General features: G+C 39.4%; 1 protein-coding gene across 1 annotated transcript in view; it reads right to left on the reverse strand.

The window, feature by feature from the left end:
- Nucleotides 1-1417: 1417 nt before the first annotated feature.
- The window catches only part of LOC126259356 (INO80 complex subunit D), a 234900-nt gene continuing 215460 nt past the window's right edge, over nt 1418-20857 (reverse strand). The window contains exon 12 of the mRNA XM_049956088.1: nt 1418-1778. Coding sequence (XP_049812045.1) covers nt 1669-1778 — 110 coding nt within the window. The 3' untranslated portion in view covers nt 1418-1668. The remainder of the gene's footprint in view (nt 1779-20857) is intronic.

The following is a 20857-nucleotide window of genomic DNA, read 5'->3' on the forward strand; positions in this document are numbered from 1 at the left end:
GTCATGATGGTGACTGTCCTGTGCAATCTACTGACATTTTGTTTAGTAAAACAGAGAAGTTCAAATATATATTGGCCAGTGAGAGGCAGTATGTTTAATTTTTTAAACAGTGGTTTGCACGTTTTTCTTTTCTTTTTGTACAGGGTTATTATAACTACTTTTTTGCAGTATAAATAATTTCCTTGATTCAGTACTATGACCCAAAAAATAATTCTTTAGCATGGTACAGAATGGAAAAAAGCATAATACATGCATGTCAATGTGCTGGCATTTAGCTCATCCCTCACTGAGAGGAGCATAAAACAAACTTTTCTTAGCCTGGAACTAATCATGTCAATGTGGCTTTTCCATGTAAACGTATCAGTGATGTCAATCCCTAAGAATTTTGTTTCATTGACAAATTCTACAATGCTGCCATTTAGTGTTACTGTTGGAACCTGGGGAATTCTGTTCTGAATGGTGTGGAAGGTTATTCATACTATCATTTTTGGCATTTAGGAGTAGTCTATGTGATGCAAGCCATGAGTTTAGTTGGATTGTTTTTATATTCACTGCTGACTAAAGCAATTCATCTTCTTTGACATAAGGATATTAGTATCATCGGCAAAGAGCAATGTCTTGCTAGTGGGTAGGTTGCAAAGGGAGTAATTTATATAAAGTAGAAATAACAAGGAACCTAGACCAGAACCCTGTGGCACACCATTTTGTTTTTTAATAACTCGTGTAGATGAGTGTACCCCATTTAGGCATTTATGACACTGAGACAGTGGCTTACTGATATGTTTACTGCAATGGTGAAGAAGGAAGCAAGGGATCATGTCTTCTCCTGCTGATGATTTTTATTCATTTTACTATGGATTATCTTTTCTATTTCTGTCCCTGATGTTGGTGATGAAAACAATGTGTTGGCAGAGGTACTGACGACAGGTTAAAGGGGCAATTACTCTTTACATGTTCTGCTAGTTTTTCTACAGTTTCAATAAAGTGTGAGTTAAATTCCTGAGCTACTTTGTCTTGGCCAGTAATCAACATTGCATTTACTTTAATGTCACTAACACTATTCCTATCCTACCTATTCTTGCATTAATTATTTCCCACATAGATCTGCTTTTATTATATGAAGACTTCAGAAATGTGCCATTGTGCAGTTTTTTAGCAGCATTCATCACATTCCTACACATTTTTGTATGCAGTGAAGTACTTCTCAAATTGTTCACTTTTGTCAAGGTTAGTCTTGCTGAGGGAGAAAAGCTCTTTCTTCCTCTTTGCTGAGGATATAAAACCTGATGTGATCCAGTTGGAGGATAGGGGAGAGTGGGGCACATTGAACCATAAAAAATATTTCTCCATGTTACTCATCCAATAATTTTATTATATAGTTGTGATTTACAGATGTTACAGTTTAATCATTCAAGTATCAAATGGCCTTATATGATTGCATTGTCATAAATTGTTTTTAGCTGAAGGCCTTTGAAGAAAATTTGGTAAATGGTTCATTGTGCCTCGCATATGGGGTACAATGAACCACTTTAAACAGGTTCATTGAAAGAAGCTATTTAGCATACAAAGTAAGTGTAAATATACTTTAAACATAATGTGTACATATATTCCATGTGTGAATCATATAATTAAATCTGTAGGCACACAATCATGTTACTTATTTTGGAATTACCGAACATCAATGGACTCGAAGCTGATTCCAAATTTGAAATATGATTTTTGTCTCTTTGTCACACCACCAGTAGCAGGTCGTGGGAGCACATAAAGTATGTTGCCATCTGAAACAAAAGCGTCATCCTTTACCTAATTTTTTCTCCTGCTCCACAGAAAATACCTTACGATTGTCATAGTTTGGTGTCAATCTTTCTCTGGAACCACATTTAATGTCTTGAACATATCAATGAAGAGTTGGGTAAGGTATTAAATGAGATTTAGCTGCTTGGTGAACTGCCATGCCCTTCTTAAGAACATCCTGTATAGCTTCTTGCATAACGTAATGGTCAGTTTTTCCTCTATCCGTCTTCCTGCGGTATGAAAGAACTATCTTCAAACCTGATAATATAAAACAGGACTGCTGAACGTCTGTGACTTAAAAGCCTTACATTCCTACACATATGTTTTACCCATACTAAGGAAACAAAGTACAGAGTGCTTGTATTGGACACTTAAAAGATTCCTGGGGCACAATGAACCATGGCTCATTGTGCCCCAGGAGAGCTTGGTTCAATGTGCCCCAACAGTACATATTTCAAACAAAGCTCATGTGAGGTTATGTATGAACATTGTTAATATTTGAAGATCTATATCATTAAAATACAGTATTGATATTGTTACAATGACTTACTTTCTCTAAAATTTGGTGACAAAGGATTGAACAAAATTCAATCTATCTATGTCCCCAAAAATTACTTCACTGTCGCGAAACTAACATATCACCAGTACAACACTAATGGCGGGAACTAGATTCTGCAGAAATCAAGTGGCAGTTGGTAGAGCAGTACTGACAACATATGCACACAGTAAAAAATAATTTACCACCTTATAATGAAATTATGCTACCTGATTCATTGTGCCCCGTGGTTCAGAGTGCCCCACTTTCCCCTACTCTGTTGTTAATTTTTTTTGTTTTTAACAGGAAATGGCATTTGAAATAGTAACAGAAAGAGTTTAAAAAGGTGTCCAGTTTTTCATCTACTCTTTGAGATGGTATTCTGTCACCCAGTTTTCTCTCTGCATATGGTACAAAAAATTAAGGGCATCACTTTGACAAAAATTCCTGCTTTGTATTGTCATTTTTTGGGTTCGGGTTTATGGCCCAGAAAGACTAGCTGTATAATCAGTGCGTTATGATCAGAAAATCCTACATTTACAGGCTTAACAGAACAATCCAACTTGCTAACTACTTGGTTAAGAGCACTTACACTTTGGTTGATTACCCTAGTTGGGCATGTGCACTTCATATCAAGGTTGTAAGCGTTCATGAAATGTTTAAACTTACACTGATCATCACATTCTGAAAGGAAATTGATATTAAAATCACCACAGATTATGACCCCTGAAGGTTTCCCTTTTACCATTTTTTCTAATACTGGTGTCAAATTTCTATAGAAGAAGCACAAGCTGCCCAAGGGACATCTATAAACTGATATTAGATACGCACTGATATCTTTGATTTCAACACCTGACAACTCTACGTCTTAATTTGTAGAGTGGGACCTGCATATATCCAGTGTGAAGCTGCAACACTGTATTTTACAAATATGCAATTAGCTTCATCTCTGAAGACTTTCATTGAGAAGTGATGCACTATTTTGAATTGTGGTAACACAACTGATTCTATTTCGAGTGACTTTACATAGTGTACAGTAATACACAGTATTTGGGCATCTGACAGTTCACTGTTGATACTCGTTGAAAGTTCTAGCTCATTCAGCTTATTCTTAAATTCCTGTACATTATGAAAATAGGTTTTTGGGGCAGAGTCATGTTTCATACAATCAATGCCTTTTCATAAGAAAATTCTCGTACTGTTTCATTAATTACAACTGAATGTTTGGATTTATCTATAGCACTACTGTATGTCTGAACTTTAACTGATGTTGTTAAGTCTAATTTCTTTTTAGGGGAGATAACGAAAATTCTCCTTCTTCATTGTAGGCTACCTTTTTAAGCAACCAGTTATAACGCATCCAGTTTTCTCCTATGGCACTGCACATGTGCACTAACTATAACTAAGCTAACATTTTTTTTCCTTTTCTACTGTAATATGCTGAGTCTTGGGAGTTTATCTTGCTGGAGCATTGGGTGTCTTCCAGAATAAAAAAATATCACAACGTTCTTGGACCATATATTGTTGTCCATTATTTGATCTTTAACACCAATTTTGAAGCTTTTATTTAATCCCTTCGTTTCCAGTTTTCCAACTGTAAAACTGTTGTGACTTGGGAAAGTGTTCTGTAAGAAGGTAGTTACCGGTAGAGTATCAATTGTGGTGCCACCTGTTAGTTAGCTACAGTGAAACCAGGCTCTTTTTTCGTCATACAGTATTCCATTTTCATCGCCACTACCTATTATGATTTTAGTTTTGTTATTACTACTGACATCTCCAAACATATCAATTGTGGTGCCACCTATTAGTTTGCTACAGTGAAACCAGGCTCTTTTTTCGCCATACAGCATTCCATTTTCATCGCCACTACCTATTATGACTTTAGTTCTGTTTGTACTACTGACATCTCCAAACGTTCGCATTGTAGGTTTCACGGTAGGCCTGTAATGTCCACTAGCTTTTCCATTTTGTAGCATAGTCTTGTAGAACAATTTATTCCTTGTGCTGTGTCTGCAGTGGTTATGGACAGCTCACTGTTTTGTTTCGCTAGATATGAATACCTTCTGCTTCTTCGCTAGATGTTCACTTCCTTCCAATCTCTATTTTCGCCTTCTTTAGAGTTTAGGTTCAACAACTTGCTAACGTCCGTATCTGGTTTGTTTACAATGAGGTATTTTGTTTCACTGACACACTCGTTGTTTACACTTGAGCTTGTTGCCACTGCAGCAGTATTTGGATCTGCAATAGAGTATTTTCCCGTTATAAAATTACCACTTGATGGTTTCCCTGCCTTTTTACCACTATTTTGATTGGTAATACTGGTAGATACTGCTTCTATGGTGTCCTCGAGACTTGTGTCTGGTGTTTGCCTCAGATCTGTGATGTTTACCTGTCCAGTTTCTATCATAATACATTCTTTTCAACAACCTTCACACACTGTCTTTCCAAGCTTCTTGAAGACTGAGATGTTTCTTCACCATGTGGCATCAACATTTATAACCCACAGTTTGCAGCGATCACAGTTTCAAGTTTTTCCTTTATTCGTTTATCATCACTGGACAGTTCTTTCACTATTTTAATAAGATTACTCACTAATGCAACCAAATCAGCATCACCTTGCTGCCTAGCGTATAAAATTTGATCATGTCAGACTGTATTTTCGTCTTGGAAGATCTGTCTAAAGTCTTTGGAGTGGCTGTGAAGCACAGTCTAACATAACCATGAACATAACAGTCGCGACTAGTAAGGAGATCACTGGTCGCGACACTTTGCCTCAATTTTGCTGCCTACCGCGCCATCAGTAACTTAAACTGTGAGTTCGGCGCGATCGTGAAAGCGAATAGTGGTTGTTTATTTTGATTTCTACAGTGGTTTTTACAAGCGGGGGCATTTGTAGCGCAATAAATTGCAGCAACAACAGGAAGAAGACACCCCAGCTGTCTTTTTTCCTAAGGATCCTGAGAGGCATAAACCATCAAGTCACTAAACTGTATCGTCAGGAATCACTAGCAAACTACAAGTGTATTAATGATTAATGTTTCGTTTTAGGAGCAGAAAATGGATAGTTGATAGCAGATGAGAAGACATTATGAAAAAAGGCCCAGTTTAAATGTATAATAAAATTAGGTTTTGTTTACTACATTTCGAACAAAACCAGTTCATGAGCTCAGACAATAATAAACTCGTGTGGAATGCCCACACTGTTTGACATCCCAAATAAGCCACCTGAACTGACGATGAAGAGGAAACTGCCACAAAGATTCGACAATCCATCTAAAGCTGTAAAACAGTGCTATGACACAGAAGCAGCCAGTTCATCTCTCCATGTATCAGTGCCAGATTCGTGTGAATCTTCAACACAGACCTGCTTTGACGATGAAGTGGTTAGAGTAAGTGCAGTTATTCGTGTCTTACAAAATCGTAATGTTTGGTACGTATTTCATTCACTTCTGTTGTTAGTCACTTAATTTTCCCTGCTTCCTTCGTGTGACAGATTGCTTGCAAATTATTCAAATATTTGGTTTTGTGTGAAATGTAATGTAATCACCTCATTATTATGTTTTCAACATACTTAATCCACTACTTGGCAGTTGCTTTTCCCACTTAGAATAATATAAAGATGAAGGTCGTACTTGTGGCAACAGGCGACAATGACAAACACAGTAGGCATACAGAACAATACATGAGCTGTCGATCGCTTTTGCATGTAGAGGTACATGTCTGTGCTTCTCATGTGTGAATCTGTGTGTTTATATTCTTTTGATATCAGCGAGGTAAGCTGCAATTCTATAACGCCATGTGTTTCTTCACGAATGTGTTGTAGCTTTCCACTCAATTCATGGATTTTGTCCGTACTTGCGCTTATTTTAGAATCATTTGTAGAAACATATATGCCTTATGATATTACACAAACTCTTTGAGGCAAGAAAGTAACTCAAATATTTCGTAAATTACGTAGGAAATGGATGCAAGACAAACATTATACTTACGACGCGTCTGATATTCACCTTACTCGCCGCTTGGAGCACTAGAGTCGCTCCATCTGTCAAACGGTAACAACTTTAACAGCAGTGAGTGTCGCCACTGTTATGCATATACTGTTTTTCTCTTAACTTACGGGACACACGAATAAGAAAATGAATATGTTGCTCACGAGACAATATTTAACAGATAAATTAGTACACAGCTTTATTTCTCAGGACTGTAGCAGAAAATCGGTGTACCACAACAGTCGTTTAGCGAACATAAAACATTATTGTGCAGAGTCGACAATATGCTCTCAGAGCCAACATAGGTGGCTTCTGCCATAATAATCATCGCAGTCGCACAGGTATTCCTAGTAACCAGTTTCAATACAGCCTTTGCCTTGTTCAACATGCCTAAAGCAAAGTGCTCCGACAGCATGAAGTTGCGAGGATATGTTAGCCAGTTTGGAGAGAAGTTCTTTAGTACTGATGGGAAAATATTATTTTGTAAACTGTGTGAAGTTAAAGTTAGTGCAGAAAAGTGCTTCAATGTGCAACAACACTGTAATGCCGCTAAACACAGCAGCTGTGTGAAACGAAGTGCTGAAAATAACAGTAGGCAAATGCTGTTATTTGAACAGACAGGTCAACCATACAATTATTCTGCAAGGATATGTGTGAGATGATGGTGTCCTGCAAACACCCCATTGGAAAAGCTGAAGAATCCACCCTTCAGGCGGTTCTTGGACAAGTACACAACACACAGTTCCAGATGAATCTACACTGAGAAAGAACTATCTATCTGTATGCTACAATGATGTGCTCAACAAAATACGAATTACTATTGCTGAGCAAGAGATCTGGCTGTCGAGAGATGAAACTATGGATATTGGTGGACGATATATTGCATATGTTGTTGGTGATCTAAAAGTTGATGGCCCTGGAGATATGTTCCTACTGACGTGTGAAGCTCTTGATAGAGTAAACAATTCGATGATTGCTATTTTGTTTGACAACTCTCTGAAGCTACTCTGGCCGGATGGTGTGAAAAGAGACAACGTTTTGCTGCTTGTAACAGATGGTGCTTCATATGTGGCTAAAGCAGCCAAAGGGCTTCAGATTCTCTACCCCAGTATGGTGTATGCCTCTTGCCTTGCACGTGTGTAGCACAGAGTTGCCGAAGAGGTGCGATCAAATTACCCTGATGTGGACAAATTAATTTCCTGTGTCAAGAAAATCTATGTGAAGGCTCTGCTACGGGTGCAGAAATTCAAGGAACAAGCACCTTCAACGCCCCTCCCACCTAAACCTGTTCTTACACGATGGGGTTCTTGGCTTAATACTGATGAGTATTACTGCACCAACTACGCACAAATAAAGACAATCTTCTGTGAGCTTGATAGCGATGAATCAAGTGCTATTGACACATTGTCTCGAAACTTGCATCAACGACAATTTTTCTATGATATCAAAAGCCATCAAACAACTGTAAGGTGTTGGCACTCAGCTGTGTGAGGCCTTGAGTATTGTGCAACATGTGCAGAATGAGTTGGGTCAAGTTCGTGGACATGTGGCTGACAAAGTGAAAACCAAATTGCAAAGTATTCTCCAGCGGGATCCTGGATATTCTACACTGTGCAAAATTAGTGACAGTCTTTCAGGGAATGCCACAACATTTGAAGATACTGAAACAAAGCTGAAGTCCAGTGACCTGGCTGCCTTCAAATACGCTCCAGTGACGTCTTGTGAAGTGGAGAGGAGCTTTTCCAGGTACAAAACTATCCTCAGCGACAACCGTAGATCTTTGACAATGGAAAACCTGAAAATGCACCTTGTGATCCAGTGCAACTTTGCAGATACTGAAGATTGACATATGGTATTAAATAATGTGAAACGCTTTAAATACTATGTAGAAATAAAAACATTGTTTTACTGTTTCGGTAGATGATCTTTTCACTGTACTTTGTGTTTAGAAAATAAAACATTCAGACATTCAAAAAATAGGTACAAATTAGCCACTAACCTTACAGAAAGAAAGAACTATACTTAAAATATTTTGAGAAGTGAATTTTATATTACTTAATGGTGAATAAAAAATTAAATAAACAAACAAGAACGCTTTAAATAAACTTCTATTAAGTCACAGTTTATTTTTAAAGTCATATTTATGTGTTTTAGGTCATAAATGCTTGCATATTTCACTGTTTTTTAGGTAATTAAAATCTGGGCCCAAGTCATCAAGTGGATGAATAGGTATGTGACTATCATAACACAGACGACCACAGTGCATCAAGATTAAAGACATTAACTGAACCTACAACTTCAAGTACAGAGTCAAATTGCTCTCAGAGGAATACAGACAGAGACAAACTACTTACTTTTCTACAAGTTAACATCCTTTGTATTAGAAATAAGATATTTGAAATAGAACATTTATGCAACACTGAGCATGTAGATGTTATATGTGTATCTGAGCACTGGTTAACCCAAGAACAAATAAATATGTTTGTTCCCAAAGGGTTTGTTGTCGGAGACATGATATGTAGAAAATAGAGAAAGAATGGTGGTGCTGGACTTTTTGTCAAAGAAGGAATAAAGTTTTCCAGAATTGATGTGTCTGAGTACTCCTCAGAACTAGATGGGAAGTTTAGTTCTGTAAAACTAATGAATGAAAATATAGTGGTAATTAGTCTGTATAGGTCGCCAGATGGTGATTTTATTGAAAAATGTGAATTAATAGTTGAAAAGATATTGAAGAGTAAAACAAGAATTGCTATATGTGGTGATTTCAACATAGAAATAGTAAACAAACACAGGCCAGTTGCTAGGACATTTTTGAATGTGCTAAGATCATTAGACCTCTATTGTACAAATAACTGTGCCACATGTAAGAATGCCTGCATAGACAATATTGTTGTGAATTTCCACAGGGAAGATTTTACAGTCAGATTTGCAGGAAGTGGACTTGCAGATCATGAGCCATTACTCCTTACACTTTGTAAGAGGCAGCCAGTTAAAACAGAAGAACCTAAAGTAGTAATGTTATGAGGACAAAAGGAAGAATACATAAGTATCTTTGTCAATAAATTATGAAGTGCAGATTGGGACTTTATATATAATTATCAATCTGGAAAAAGGGAAGCTGAAGTTACCTTTGTTAACTGCTTTAAAAACTACACAATTTTATGGTTTTCTTGTTGAACAGTAAAAAAAAAAAAAAACATTAGATAGCCAAGTGAAATGAAAAAGAAAAGTCTGAACTAGTTTAAAGAAGAGCTAGCAGAAATTAGAGGAAACATGCATATGCTGTACCAGATGCATAAGCAAGCCGCTAACCAAGGAGCAGAACAGAGCGTGAACAATCATAGGCCATATCTGAAATGCAAAAAGTACTACACAGCTAAATTTCTTCTGACAAAAAGCAAGCAGTGGAAAATTACATAGGAAGGGCTCCCAATAAGTACAAGGCAGCATGGCAGATAATAAAACAAGAGGATACACCAAAATGAACAGAAACAACTCTGCTTGAAGCTGAGGAATTAAATCAATACTTTTTAAACTCAGTTAAAGAAATAAGTAACAGTATTAAAGCAAGAAATTCATCTGCAATGGACCTTGTTGGAACACCACTGCCTGTTAACCTGGTATTTCAATGGAGGGCTGTCACACCTGCTGATGTTATAAAAGCTGTATCCCAATTTTCAGGTTCTAAAGGCAAGGACCGTTATTGGTTATAATTGACACCACACTGTTACCACAATCAATGTTTTTAATTTTTTTTATATTGCTCAGTTAACCACCACCTGACCGTCAGTAACAATTAACTACTGGTTTTACCGGTAATTCCCGGAAGTCACATGACTTGTCCAAAGCTGACGGGTGGTATCCTCATCTGCAGTTGACCCATTTGATGTGTCCTCTTTTTTCTTCCTTTGTCCTCCTTTTTGAAGCTGATTGTCCTCCTTTTTAAACAATTGCATCTGGTCACCCTACATGTTTGTGCGTGATGGGTTCCAAGACTGTAGATTCCCAAACAAAAGGACATTCGCGTGCAGGTCTGCATGCAGTTAAAGTTGATGTTAGAGGAAGATCTGGAGTTTCTTTAAAATGTAATCATTGCTGATGAAACTTGGCTACACCATTTTGATCCTGAGAGCAAACAGCAAAGCTCAGTGTGGAAATCTCCTTCACCACCAACCCCTAAAAAACCAAAAGTGGTTGCTTCTGCTGGGAAAGTTATGGTCATCTCATTCATTGATATTCATGGAATGGTTTATTGGCATGTTATATCTGCACCTACTCAGTAACTGGACAATACTATAGGGATGTCCTGAAAACACTGCAAGTCCATATCAGGCACAAAAGAACACATTTCCATGAAGGAGGCTGGATCCTGCACCACGGTAATGTGCAGCCGCATATTGCCAATTTTGTTGCTCAATGTCTTGCAAAAATTAACATGAAGTGCATCCTTTACCCACCCTATAGTCTGGATTTAGCCCCATGTGCCTTTTTTCTATTCCCTAACATAGAAGAAATGTCTTCATGAGAGGCATTATCAATCATCAGAAGCATTGGTGAAGGCTGTGAGGCAATTTTGAAGGACCTCTAAAAAAACAGTTTCCGGCCGGTATTTGAACAGCCCTCATATCTATCTTTAGCTATAAAAAGCAGTGTTTTATATAATTCACTCTCAGAGTATACTATGTCTTAATATTTTTAGGTATAAATTTAGTGTGATTAATATTTTTTTATAGATGACTGGACACTTGCTATTTAGTATACTCTGAACAATATCTAGAAACAAAGTAGTGCATTCATCAATAAATCTCTCAGAGGCCAATTTCCAGAACCTGTCCACAGATTTTAGTTTCCATATCATATTTTCAGTGTTATTTTCATTTATTATTCTGTACTGTACAAAACTTTTGGCACATTCAAAAAGTGACTATATTGGTTTTGGACAGTCCTTCATGATCAGATAGTCATGATTTAACCACATTACATTGTACACAATCTCTATGCTCATTGGTCAATATGTTGCCTAAGCATGCTCGTAGCCTTGTAGGTTGTTCATTGATTCAGTAGAGGTTAAGTGATTTTATCGTATTTATTAAGTGCGATACATTATTTCTTTTTTCCCTTACATCCATGTAAATGCAACTACCTATGAAAAGTTTGTGGTGTCTTGAAATTAGTAGTGTTAACACACTGAGTTTATCTATGAATGTTTTTTCATCAGTTCCTGGTGTACAACAGAGTGACACAATTACAGTTTTTTGTGTGTATAATGCCACTGCTGCTGCCTCAGATATACTGTCTAGATGCAGACCCCTGTACTTTATCTGTAGACTGTTTCTAGCATAGGCTGATACCCCATCATGTGCAATATTTGTTCTGCAGTAACTTGTGATCAGTGAATATCCAAATGGGACATACAATTCCATAAGTGAACTATTTAACCAGTGTTCATTAATACAGAGTATGCTACAGTTCATTTGTTTGAGCCAGTACTGTAATTAAACCAGTTTACCCCTGAATGATTGCACACTTATGTGAAGAAGAATTGTCTCATTTTTGTCACACTGAGGAACATTCCCTTCATTGAATTTTCTAGTTTTGTTTTGGTGCCTTTACCAACTATGTGACAGTTTTTTTTCTGCTTGAACACTAACAGTTAGAAATTTCTTTCCTTGGCCATTTACATGTACCCCTTGTGTTGCATGGAATGTATGGGAAGGATAAATGAAATTTCAGTGGACTCATTATGGATATTAGAAGATTAAGGGGAAATTTTCGGAATTAAACAGACTCATCTTCATGAATACAGGCCAATATTACGCTATAGAACTGCTCAGAAGAACTGGGGAATGGCTGCATATGCAAAAATTGAAGTTAAGTGCCAGGCCCTCCAGGTTAACAGATGTTGTGTTGAACAACTTTTTGAATATTGTGCAACATGTGGTGGACCACAAAACACAGAAACCTGTAATACTCACAGGAAGTGTCTTAAGCTTCATAAACAAGCTACATACAGTTTAAACAAGGTTATGTGCATTTAAGTACAGAATCATTGTTTATGGAGAATTTAATGTTGATTTTTTGTAGAGACTGAGTGAACCTAGATTGTTGATGTTTAGCTTCCAATTATCATCACATTAAAATACCTTATGATGACTGAAGGACAAAGTACAACAGCTATTAATTAAGCTGTAAAATCAATAGTCAATGTTTTATCTGACTACGATGGTCAAATATTAAGAATAAAATTTAGTTACCATTTATGTACAAATCATAGAAGAAAAGTATTGTATCAGGAATCATAAACAATGACTTAATCATAGTATTTCATGAAAAATGATAGAAGGAACACTGGGGAGAAGTTTATAAAACAATGTTGGTGGAATATTTAACTCTTTCTTAAACACATTCCTACAGCAATTTGAGTTTTGTTTTCCCCTAAAACAAACAAGGGCACAGTTGAATACAAGCAAGGATACAGGGTGGGTAACTCCTGGATCTAAGGTATTTTGTGCTAAAAAGAGAGAGCTCTACGTAATTCTGAAAAGGAGCTCAATAAATAAAATAACCCAAGACCAAGGGAAAAACCATTTGGAACATTACTAAAGAAGAAACAAATAAAAACAGCTATCCAAATGAAATAGAACCCCTAAAAAACTGTAGCAGAAATGGTGACACACTCAAATAACTGGCCACAACACAAAATTCAATAATTACTTCCTCACAGTGGCAGCAAACATTGTGCCCAGAAATACATACACATTATATTTACTTCTACAGACGCTGCATGCACCACTAATGGACATTATCCTCAAAACTGCAACCTCTAAAGAGATCGCAGAATTCATCAGGTCAATAAAAAAAGGTAGTTCTGCTGGTTATGATGGTGATTCCTGCAGAATATTAAAATCTGGTATGGACTTGATAGAATCACCTTGGATCATCTTTGAAATCAATCAATGACTAATGGTGTATTTTACAACATACCCATTAATGAAACTGGAAACAAGGAAACTACCTCTAATTATAGATCTACATCACTCCTGCTAGTCTAAAAATTGTTTGAGAAAATGGCCCATAACAGAATACTGACTCATTTAACAGCATAGATCTTGTTAGCGTCCTCTCAGTTTCTCTTTCATAAAGGATTCTCCACAAAGAATGCAATACCAGAACCCACAAATGAAGTGTTAGCAGAGTTAAAGAAGAAAAATTATCCTGTTGATATATTCTGTGACTTTGCTAAAGTCTTTGGTTCTGTAGATATCAAAATTCTATTTAGCAAGTTAAAATGTTGCGGCATGCATTTTGCAGGGATGGAATCTCACCTTTATTACAGAAAGCAGACTATCTCATTAACAGAATGTCTCTCAAGCATGAAACTAAGCTCACAATGGAAGAGAACTTAACATGTGGAATGTCCCAAGGATTGGTTCTGGGCCCCACCCTTGTTCCTAATCCACATAAATGACCTTCTTATGACATTAAAAAGCAGTTAAAAAACAGTAGTGTTTGATAAAATAAATGTATCAATCAAGATACAGCTCTGATGATAGTTGAAGATGCCTGCAAGTGGTTAACAGCTGACAGTTTAGGTTTCAAGCTACTAAAGACTCATATTACACCATTTAAGTCCAGTATTAATGGTCTGTTAGCACCAGAAGTAGACATTAATGATCATACAATAAATGAAACATGGTGTTTATTTCTGCCCCATTCAGTAGTTGTCACCAAGGCTGGTAGCATCTTCCCACCATGCCAGACGTCCTACAGGGCATCAAAGCAGCTGAGGGCAGCAGCAAGGCAAGTTGGAAAGTGAGCAAATATAAGAGCATGAAAGACACTTGCGTGTGACAGCAGACAAAGCCAGAACTTGGGGCCAGCACTAGAGCTGTTGGCAGCAGCAGAATGCCAACACAACACGTGTAGCACCAGGTGCCTGGAGGGCACACAGTTCAACATGTCTGTTCTGGAATGGTTGGTTCCTGACTTGTTGGCAAGCAGGAGAGCTGCCGAGACTTAGAGCATGTGTGTGGAGAGAAAAGTCACAGTCAGTTTGTGGTAGCGATCCTGCACACTTTGAGGACAGGGCAATAGCTGTGATACAGGGAACTGGAGTCTGTTGGGGAGCAATGGTATAGCCTTGTCTGGAAGCATATGCCTGCAGAGCTGAATCACAGCTGGTGGCTGTTGACACAGAGAGCAGCGCCAAATGCAGGAAGAGTGGGCCAGACAGTATTTTTCTGGTTTCTGGGAAGATGATGCCCGAGGTGGATGAACGTGGCTATGATTAGTGATGTGTGTGTTGTACGCAAGATAGCTCAAGGGAACCTTCAAGCACTGCAGTGGGCAATTAATGATCTTGATACTTATTGTAGACTTTGTGGCTTACCAAGGTGCATCGGTTTAGTTGTGTGCTTGTTGTACCTGAAAGTGTGGGTAGTTGCACACTATGTATCACAGGTGATTACAGATGCAACATTGTTGGCAAAGAGACCTTACCTAACCTTGCTCAGTCTCACTGTTACTGCCTTAGGGCAGTTTTGTGTTATAAAGAGACTGCTATCACGATACCTTCTTTGGTTTAGGTTCAGCTACATTAAGGGTTTGTCATACTCTTGTGAGCTGACATTATTCATACGATAATGTCACAACCACACTCAAGTCTCAAACTGAAAGCTAGGTCATCAATGAAATACAGCACTTATCACTGAAAGCGTGTTTATTATGAATATCATTTATACAGCCACAACAGAAATAACACTTGGATACAGAGCACTGCTCTTTATACAAATATCGAATACTACAGAATATATAATCATTACAAATAGAAGATATGTTGGAAACTTTCCAGAAACAGTAAGTACTAAATAACAAATAATTTCTAGGGTCAGGTTTGAACTGACAGACTGCAGCCTGCCAGCCAATGATGCAATCACTGTGCCACACTACAACCACTTCAGATTGTGGTACTGTTTTCTGTCCTGGAGAAATAATGACCCAGTTTTCCAGGAATTCTCATTGGAGCCGACTGCAGCACCTAAAATCTGGATCTTGTCTGTGGTTCCCTGTAGGGCAGCACTGATGGATCTTCACATTCTGGTCATGTAATCACAACCTCTTCACAATGATGAATACTGAAAGTAGCCCCTACCATTGAAGTTTCACAGTTGTTGAGTGATTCTTCAGTTTCCTTGAACAAGAAGTCCCCATCATTGATCTGTGCCTCAGGACAGCAGTACATCTACACCTACATCTACATCTATACTCCGCGAGCCACCTTACGGTGTGTGGCGGAGGGTACTTATTGTACCACTATCTGATCCCCCCTTCCCTGTTCCATACACGAATTGTGCGTGGGAAGAACGACTGCTTGTAAGTCTCCGTATTTGCTCTAATTTCTCGGATCTTTTCGTTGTGATCATTACGCGAGATATATGTGGGCGGTAGTAATATGTTGCCCATCTCTTCCCGGAATGTGCTCTCTCGTAATTTCGATAATAAACCTCTCCATATTGCGTAACGCCTTTCTTGAAGTGTCCGCCACTGGAGCTTGTTCAGCATCTCCGTAATGCTCTCGCGCTGACTAAATGTCCCCACGACGAATCGCGCTGCTTTTCGCTGGATCATGTCTATCTCTTCTATTAATCCAACCTGGTAAGGGTCCCATACTGATGAGCAATACTCAAGAATCGGACGAACAAGCATTTTGTAAGCTACTTCTTTCGTCGATGAGTCACATTTTCTTAGAATTCTTCCTATGAATCTCAACCTGGCGCCTGCTTTTCCCACTATTTGTTTTATGTGATCATTCCACTTCAGATCGCTCCGGATAGTAACTCCTAAGTATTTTACGGTCGTTACCGCTTCCAATGATTTACCACCTATGCCATAATCGTACTGGAATGGATTTCTGCCCCTATGTATGCGCATTATATTACATTTATCTACGTTTAGGGAAAGCTGCCAGCTGTCGCACCATTCATTAATCCTCTGCAGGTCTTCCTGGAGTACGTACGAGTCTTCTGATGTTGCTACTTTCTTGTAGACAACCGTGTCATCTGCAAATAGCCTCACGGAGCTACCGATGTTGTCAACTAAGTCATTTATGTATATTGTAAACAATAAAGGTCCTATCACGCTTTCTTGCGGTACTCCCGAAATTACCTCTACATCTGCAGATTTTGAACCGTTAAGAATGACATGTTGTGTTCTTTCTTCTAGGAAATCCTGAATCCAATCACAAACCTGGTCCGATATTCCGTAAGCTCGTGTTTTTTTCACTAAACGTAAGTGCGGAACCGTATCAAATGCCTTCCTGAAGTCCAGGAATACGGCATCAATCTGCTCGCCAGTGTCTACGGCACTGTGAATTTCTTGGACAAATAGGGCGAGCTGAGTTTCACATGATCTCTGTTTGCGGAATCCATGTTGGTTATGATGAAGGAGATTTGTATTATCTAAGAACGTCATAATACGAGAACATAAAACATGTTCCATTATTCTACAACAGATTGACGTAAGCGAAATAGGCCTATAATTATTCGCATCTGATTTATGACCCTTCTTGAAAATGGGAACGACCTGCGCTTTCTTCCAGTCGCTAGGTACTTTACGTTCTTCCAGAGGTCTACGATAAATTGCTGATAGAAAGGGGGCAAGTTCTTTAGCATAATCACTGTAGAATCTTACGGGTATCTCGTCTGGTCCGGATGCTTTTCCGCTACTAAGTGATAGCAGTTGTTTTTCAATTCCGATATCGTTTATTTCAATATTTTCCATTTTGGCGTCCGTGCGACGGCTGAAGTCAGGGACCGTGTTACGATTTTCCGCAGTGAAACAGTTTCGGAACACTGAATTCAGTATTTCTGCCCTTCTTCGGTCGTCCTCTGTTTCGGTGCCATCGTGGTCAACGAGTGACTGAATAGGGGATTTAGATCCGCTTACCGATTTTACATATGACCAAAACGTTTTAGGGTTCTTGTTTAGATTGTTTGCCAATGTTTTATGTTCGAATTCGTTGAATGCTTCTCTCATTGCTCTCTTTACGCTCTTTTTCGCTTCGTTCAGCTTTTCCTTATCAGCTATGATTCGACTACTCTTAAACCTATGATGAAGCTTTCTTTGTTTCCGTAGTACCTTTCGTACATGATTGTTATACCACGGTGGATCTTTCCCCTCGCTTTGGACCTTAGTCGGTACGAACTTATCTAAGGCGTACTGGACGATGTTTCTGAATTTTTCCCATTTTTGTTCCACATCCTCTTCCTCAGAAATGAACGTTTGATGGTGGTCACTCAGATATTCTGCGATTTGTGCCCTATCACTCTTGTTAAGCAAATATATTTTCCTTCCTTTCTTGGCATTTCTTATTACACTTGTAGTCATTGATGCAACCACTGACTTATGATCACTGATACCCTCTTCTACATTCACGGAGTCGAAAAGTTCCGGTCTATTTGTTGCTATGAGGTCTAAAACGTTAGCTTCACGAGTTGGTTCTCTAACTATCTGCTCGAAGTAATTCTCGGACAAGGCAGTCAGGATAATGTCACAAGAGTCTCTGTCCCTGGCTCCAGTTCTGATTGTGTGACTATCCCATTCTATACCTGGTAGATTGAAGTCTCCCCCTATTACAATAGTATGATCACGAAACTTCTTCACGACGTTCTGCAGGTTCTCTCTGAGGCGCTCAACTACTACGGTTGCTGATGCAGGTGGTCTATAGAAGCATCCGACTATCATATCTGACCCACCTTTGATACTTAACTTAACCCAGATTATTTCACATTCGCATTCGCTAATAACTTCACTGGATATTATTGAATTCTTTACTGCTATAAATACTCCTCCACCATTGGCGTTATCCTATCCTTGCGGTATATATTCCATTCTGTGTCTAGGATTTCGTTACTGTTCACTTCCGGTTTTAACCAACTTTCCGTTCCTAATACTATATGCGCACTATTTCCTTCAATAAGCGATACTAATTTAGGAACCTTGCCCTGGATACTCCTGCAGTTTACCAATATTACGTTAACTTTTCCTGTTTTTGGTCTCTGAGGACGGACGTTCTTTATCAACGATGCTGATGTTCTCTCTGGTAAGCCGTCAGGTATTTTATCGTTTCGCCCAAGGGGGGGTCCCTCTAACCTAAAAAACCCTCGTGTGCACGCCACACGTACTCTGCTACCCTAGTAGCTGCTTCCGGTGTGTAGTGCACGCCTGACCTGTCTAGGGGGGCCCTACAGTTCTCCACCCAATAACGGAGGTCGATGAATTTGCAACCATTATAGTCGCAGAGTCGTCTGAGCCTCTGGTTTAGACCCTCCACACGGCTCCAAACCAGAGGACCGCGATCGACTCTGGGCACTATGCTGCAGATATTAAGCTCAGCTTGCACTCCGCGTGCGATGCTGGTTGTCTTCACCAAATCAGCCAGCCGCCGGAAGGAACCAAGGATGGCCTCAGAACCCAAGCGGCAGGCGTCATTCGTTCCGACATGTGCTACTATCTGCAGCCGGTCACACCCAGTGCGTTCAATAGCTGCCGGAAGGGCCTCCTCCACATTACGGACGAGACCCCCCGGCAAGCACACTGAGTGCACACTGGCATTCTTCCCCAACCTACCCGCTATTTTCCTGAGGGGCTCCATAACCCGCCTAACGTTGGAGCTCCCTATAACTAATAGGCCCGCCCTCTGTGACTGTCGGGACCTTGCCGGAGAATCGGCCACTGGCCCAACAGGCGAGGAATCCTGTGGTGGCTCGGAAACGATGTCATCACCACTAGGAAGCACCCCGTACCTGTTGGAAAGGGGTAAGGCAGCTGCCACGCGGCCAGATCCCACCTTCGCCTTTCGGCCAGGCACACGCGAGCCCACCACTGTCAGCCATTCACCCTGGAGTGATGGCTGACCGGTAAGATGCTCACTGCCGGAAGACGCAGCGACATCAGGGGTTCCATGTGATTCCAAGGCCACCGAAGTAGGCATAGGTCTCACCACAGTTGCCCTAACGCCACTACGAGCCGACGCCTGCGCCTCGAGCTCGATGAGCCTAACAGACAAAGCCTCCACCTGCCCCCGAAGAGTGGTCAATTCTCCTTGTGTCCGCTCACAACAACCACAGTCCCTACACATGACTATGTTTACCCTACTCTATACGGTGACAAATTCCCAAGATAATCTTCTGATGAGCTACTCTGATAATCAAGAAACACTCACTGAAATACAAGACGCGAAAACTACGCTAGGTTTTCCCAGAAAAACTATTTAAAAGCTAAGCACAGCAAATAAGTACAAAATAAATTTCTCTCCTAACGATCAAGAACTGTTAGTTTCTATGCAGAGCAGATAAACACAAATAGAATCCCTTCCTTAGTGGAAGGTCATAAACAAAATGCAAAATAAACGCTTTATACAAACAGTACTCGCTGCTGCTGGTGCTCTCGCTCTGGCTGTCACAAGACAACTGCTGATTCAAGTGACTAGTGGCTAACGGCCGCGAAACAAACAAAAGACGGTTTTAGGGCGCTTTCTGTTCTAAACGATCAAGAAAACACTAAGAAATCTAACACGAAAACTACGTAAAGTTTTATCAAGAACTGTTAGTTACTATGCAGAGCAGATAAACACTAATAGAATCCCTTCCTTAGTGGAAGGTCGTAAACAAAATGCAAAATAAACGCTTTATACAAACAGTACTCGCTGCTGCTGGTGCTCTCGCTCTGGCTGTCACAAGACAACTGTAGAGCAGTAGAGCTTAACATGAATGACATTGATAACACTTCTGTGCTTTTGTCTTCTCGATGAAGGGTCATATTCTTGACTTACTATGTGGTGTCTGACAAGTGACGAAGAAGGCAATATAGCCCAAGGCAGCACTTCAGTAGCTTCTCTAATAGTCACATTTTCCACACAGCTGTAAACATTCTTACCATGTCTCATAAACTGTATTTCATTGGCTGGTGCTTGGAAATTGTGATCTTGATCTTTCTCCTACACTTCCAGGATCTGTATGGGAGCCAGCTTCTTTGGTCCTGGTAATGAGATGTTCACACAGTCTTCCTGAATATCATCCAATTGAAATGGAAACAGTGTATTCACAGTCCTTTCAGCCTTGCAGCCATGAAGCAGGAAATTGTGTTAAGCCTATAGTGTCTTGCTTTTCTGTGTTGTACGCAAATACCGTGTTGGGCAATACTGTATCTAAATATCTCTGTTCAACATCAAGTACATCAACAGCATATCTGAAAACATCTTATTACAGATTCCTGTGAGGCTGTTCACCTGTGGGTAGAAAGCAACTGTCATATTGTGAGTGATGTTACAACATAAAGTTACCTCTGATGCTGTTCTTGTCTGCAAAAATTATCCATGTGCACAGATGCTCACAGGATGCTCTGTGCTTCAAAATTTATGTATTCTACAGGAACTCTGAATTTCCAGAGTACCAGCAACTGGCACAGCTTTGTTGACAGCAGAGTAAGTGAGGTAGTCAGTGCTACTTATTATCCATCGATTCCCATTTGTTGACTTCAG

This window comes from Schistocerca nitens, chromosome 5, assembly GCF_023898315.1.
Source record: "Schistocerca nitens isolate TAMUIC-IGC-003100 chromosome 5, iqSchNite1.1, whole genome shotgun sequence".
NCBI classification, from domain to species: Eukaryota; Metazoa; Arthropoda; class Insecta; order Orthoptera; family Acrididae; genus Schistocerca; species Schistocerca nitens.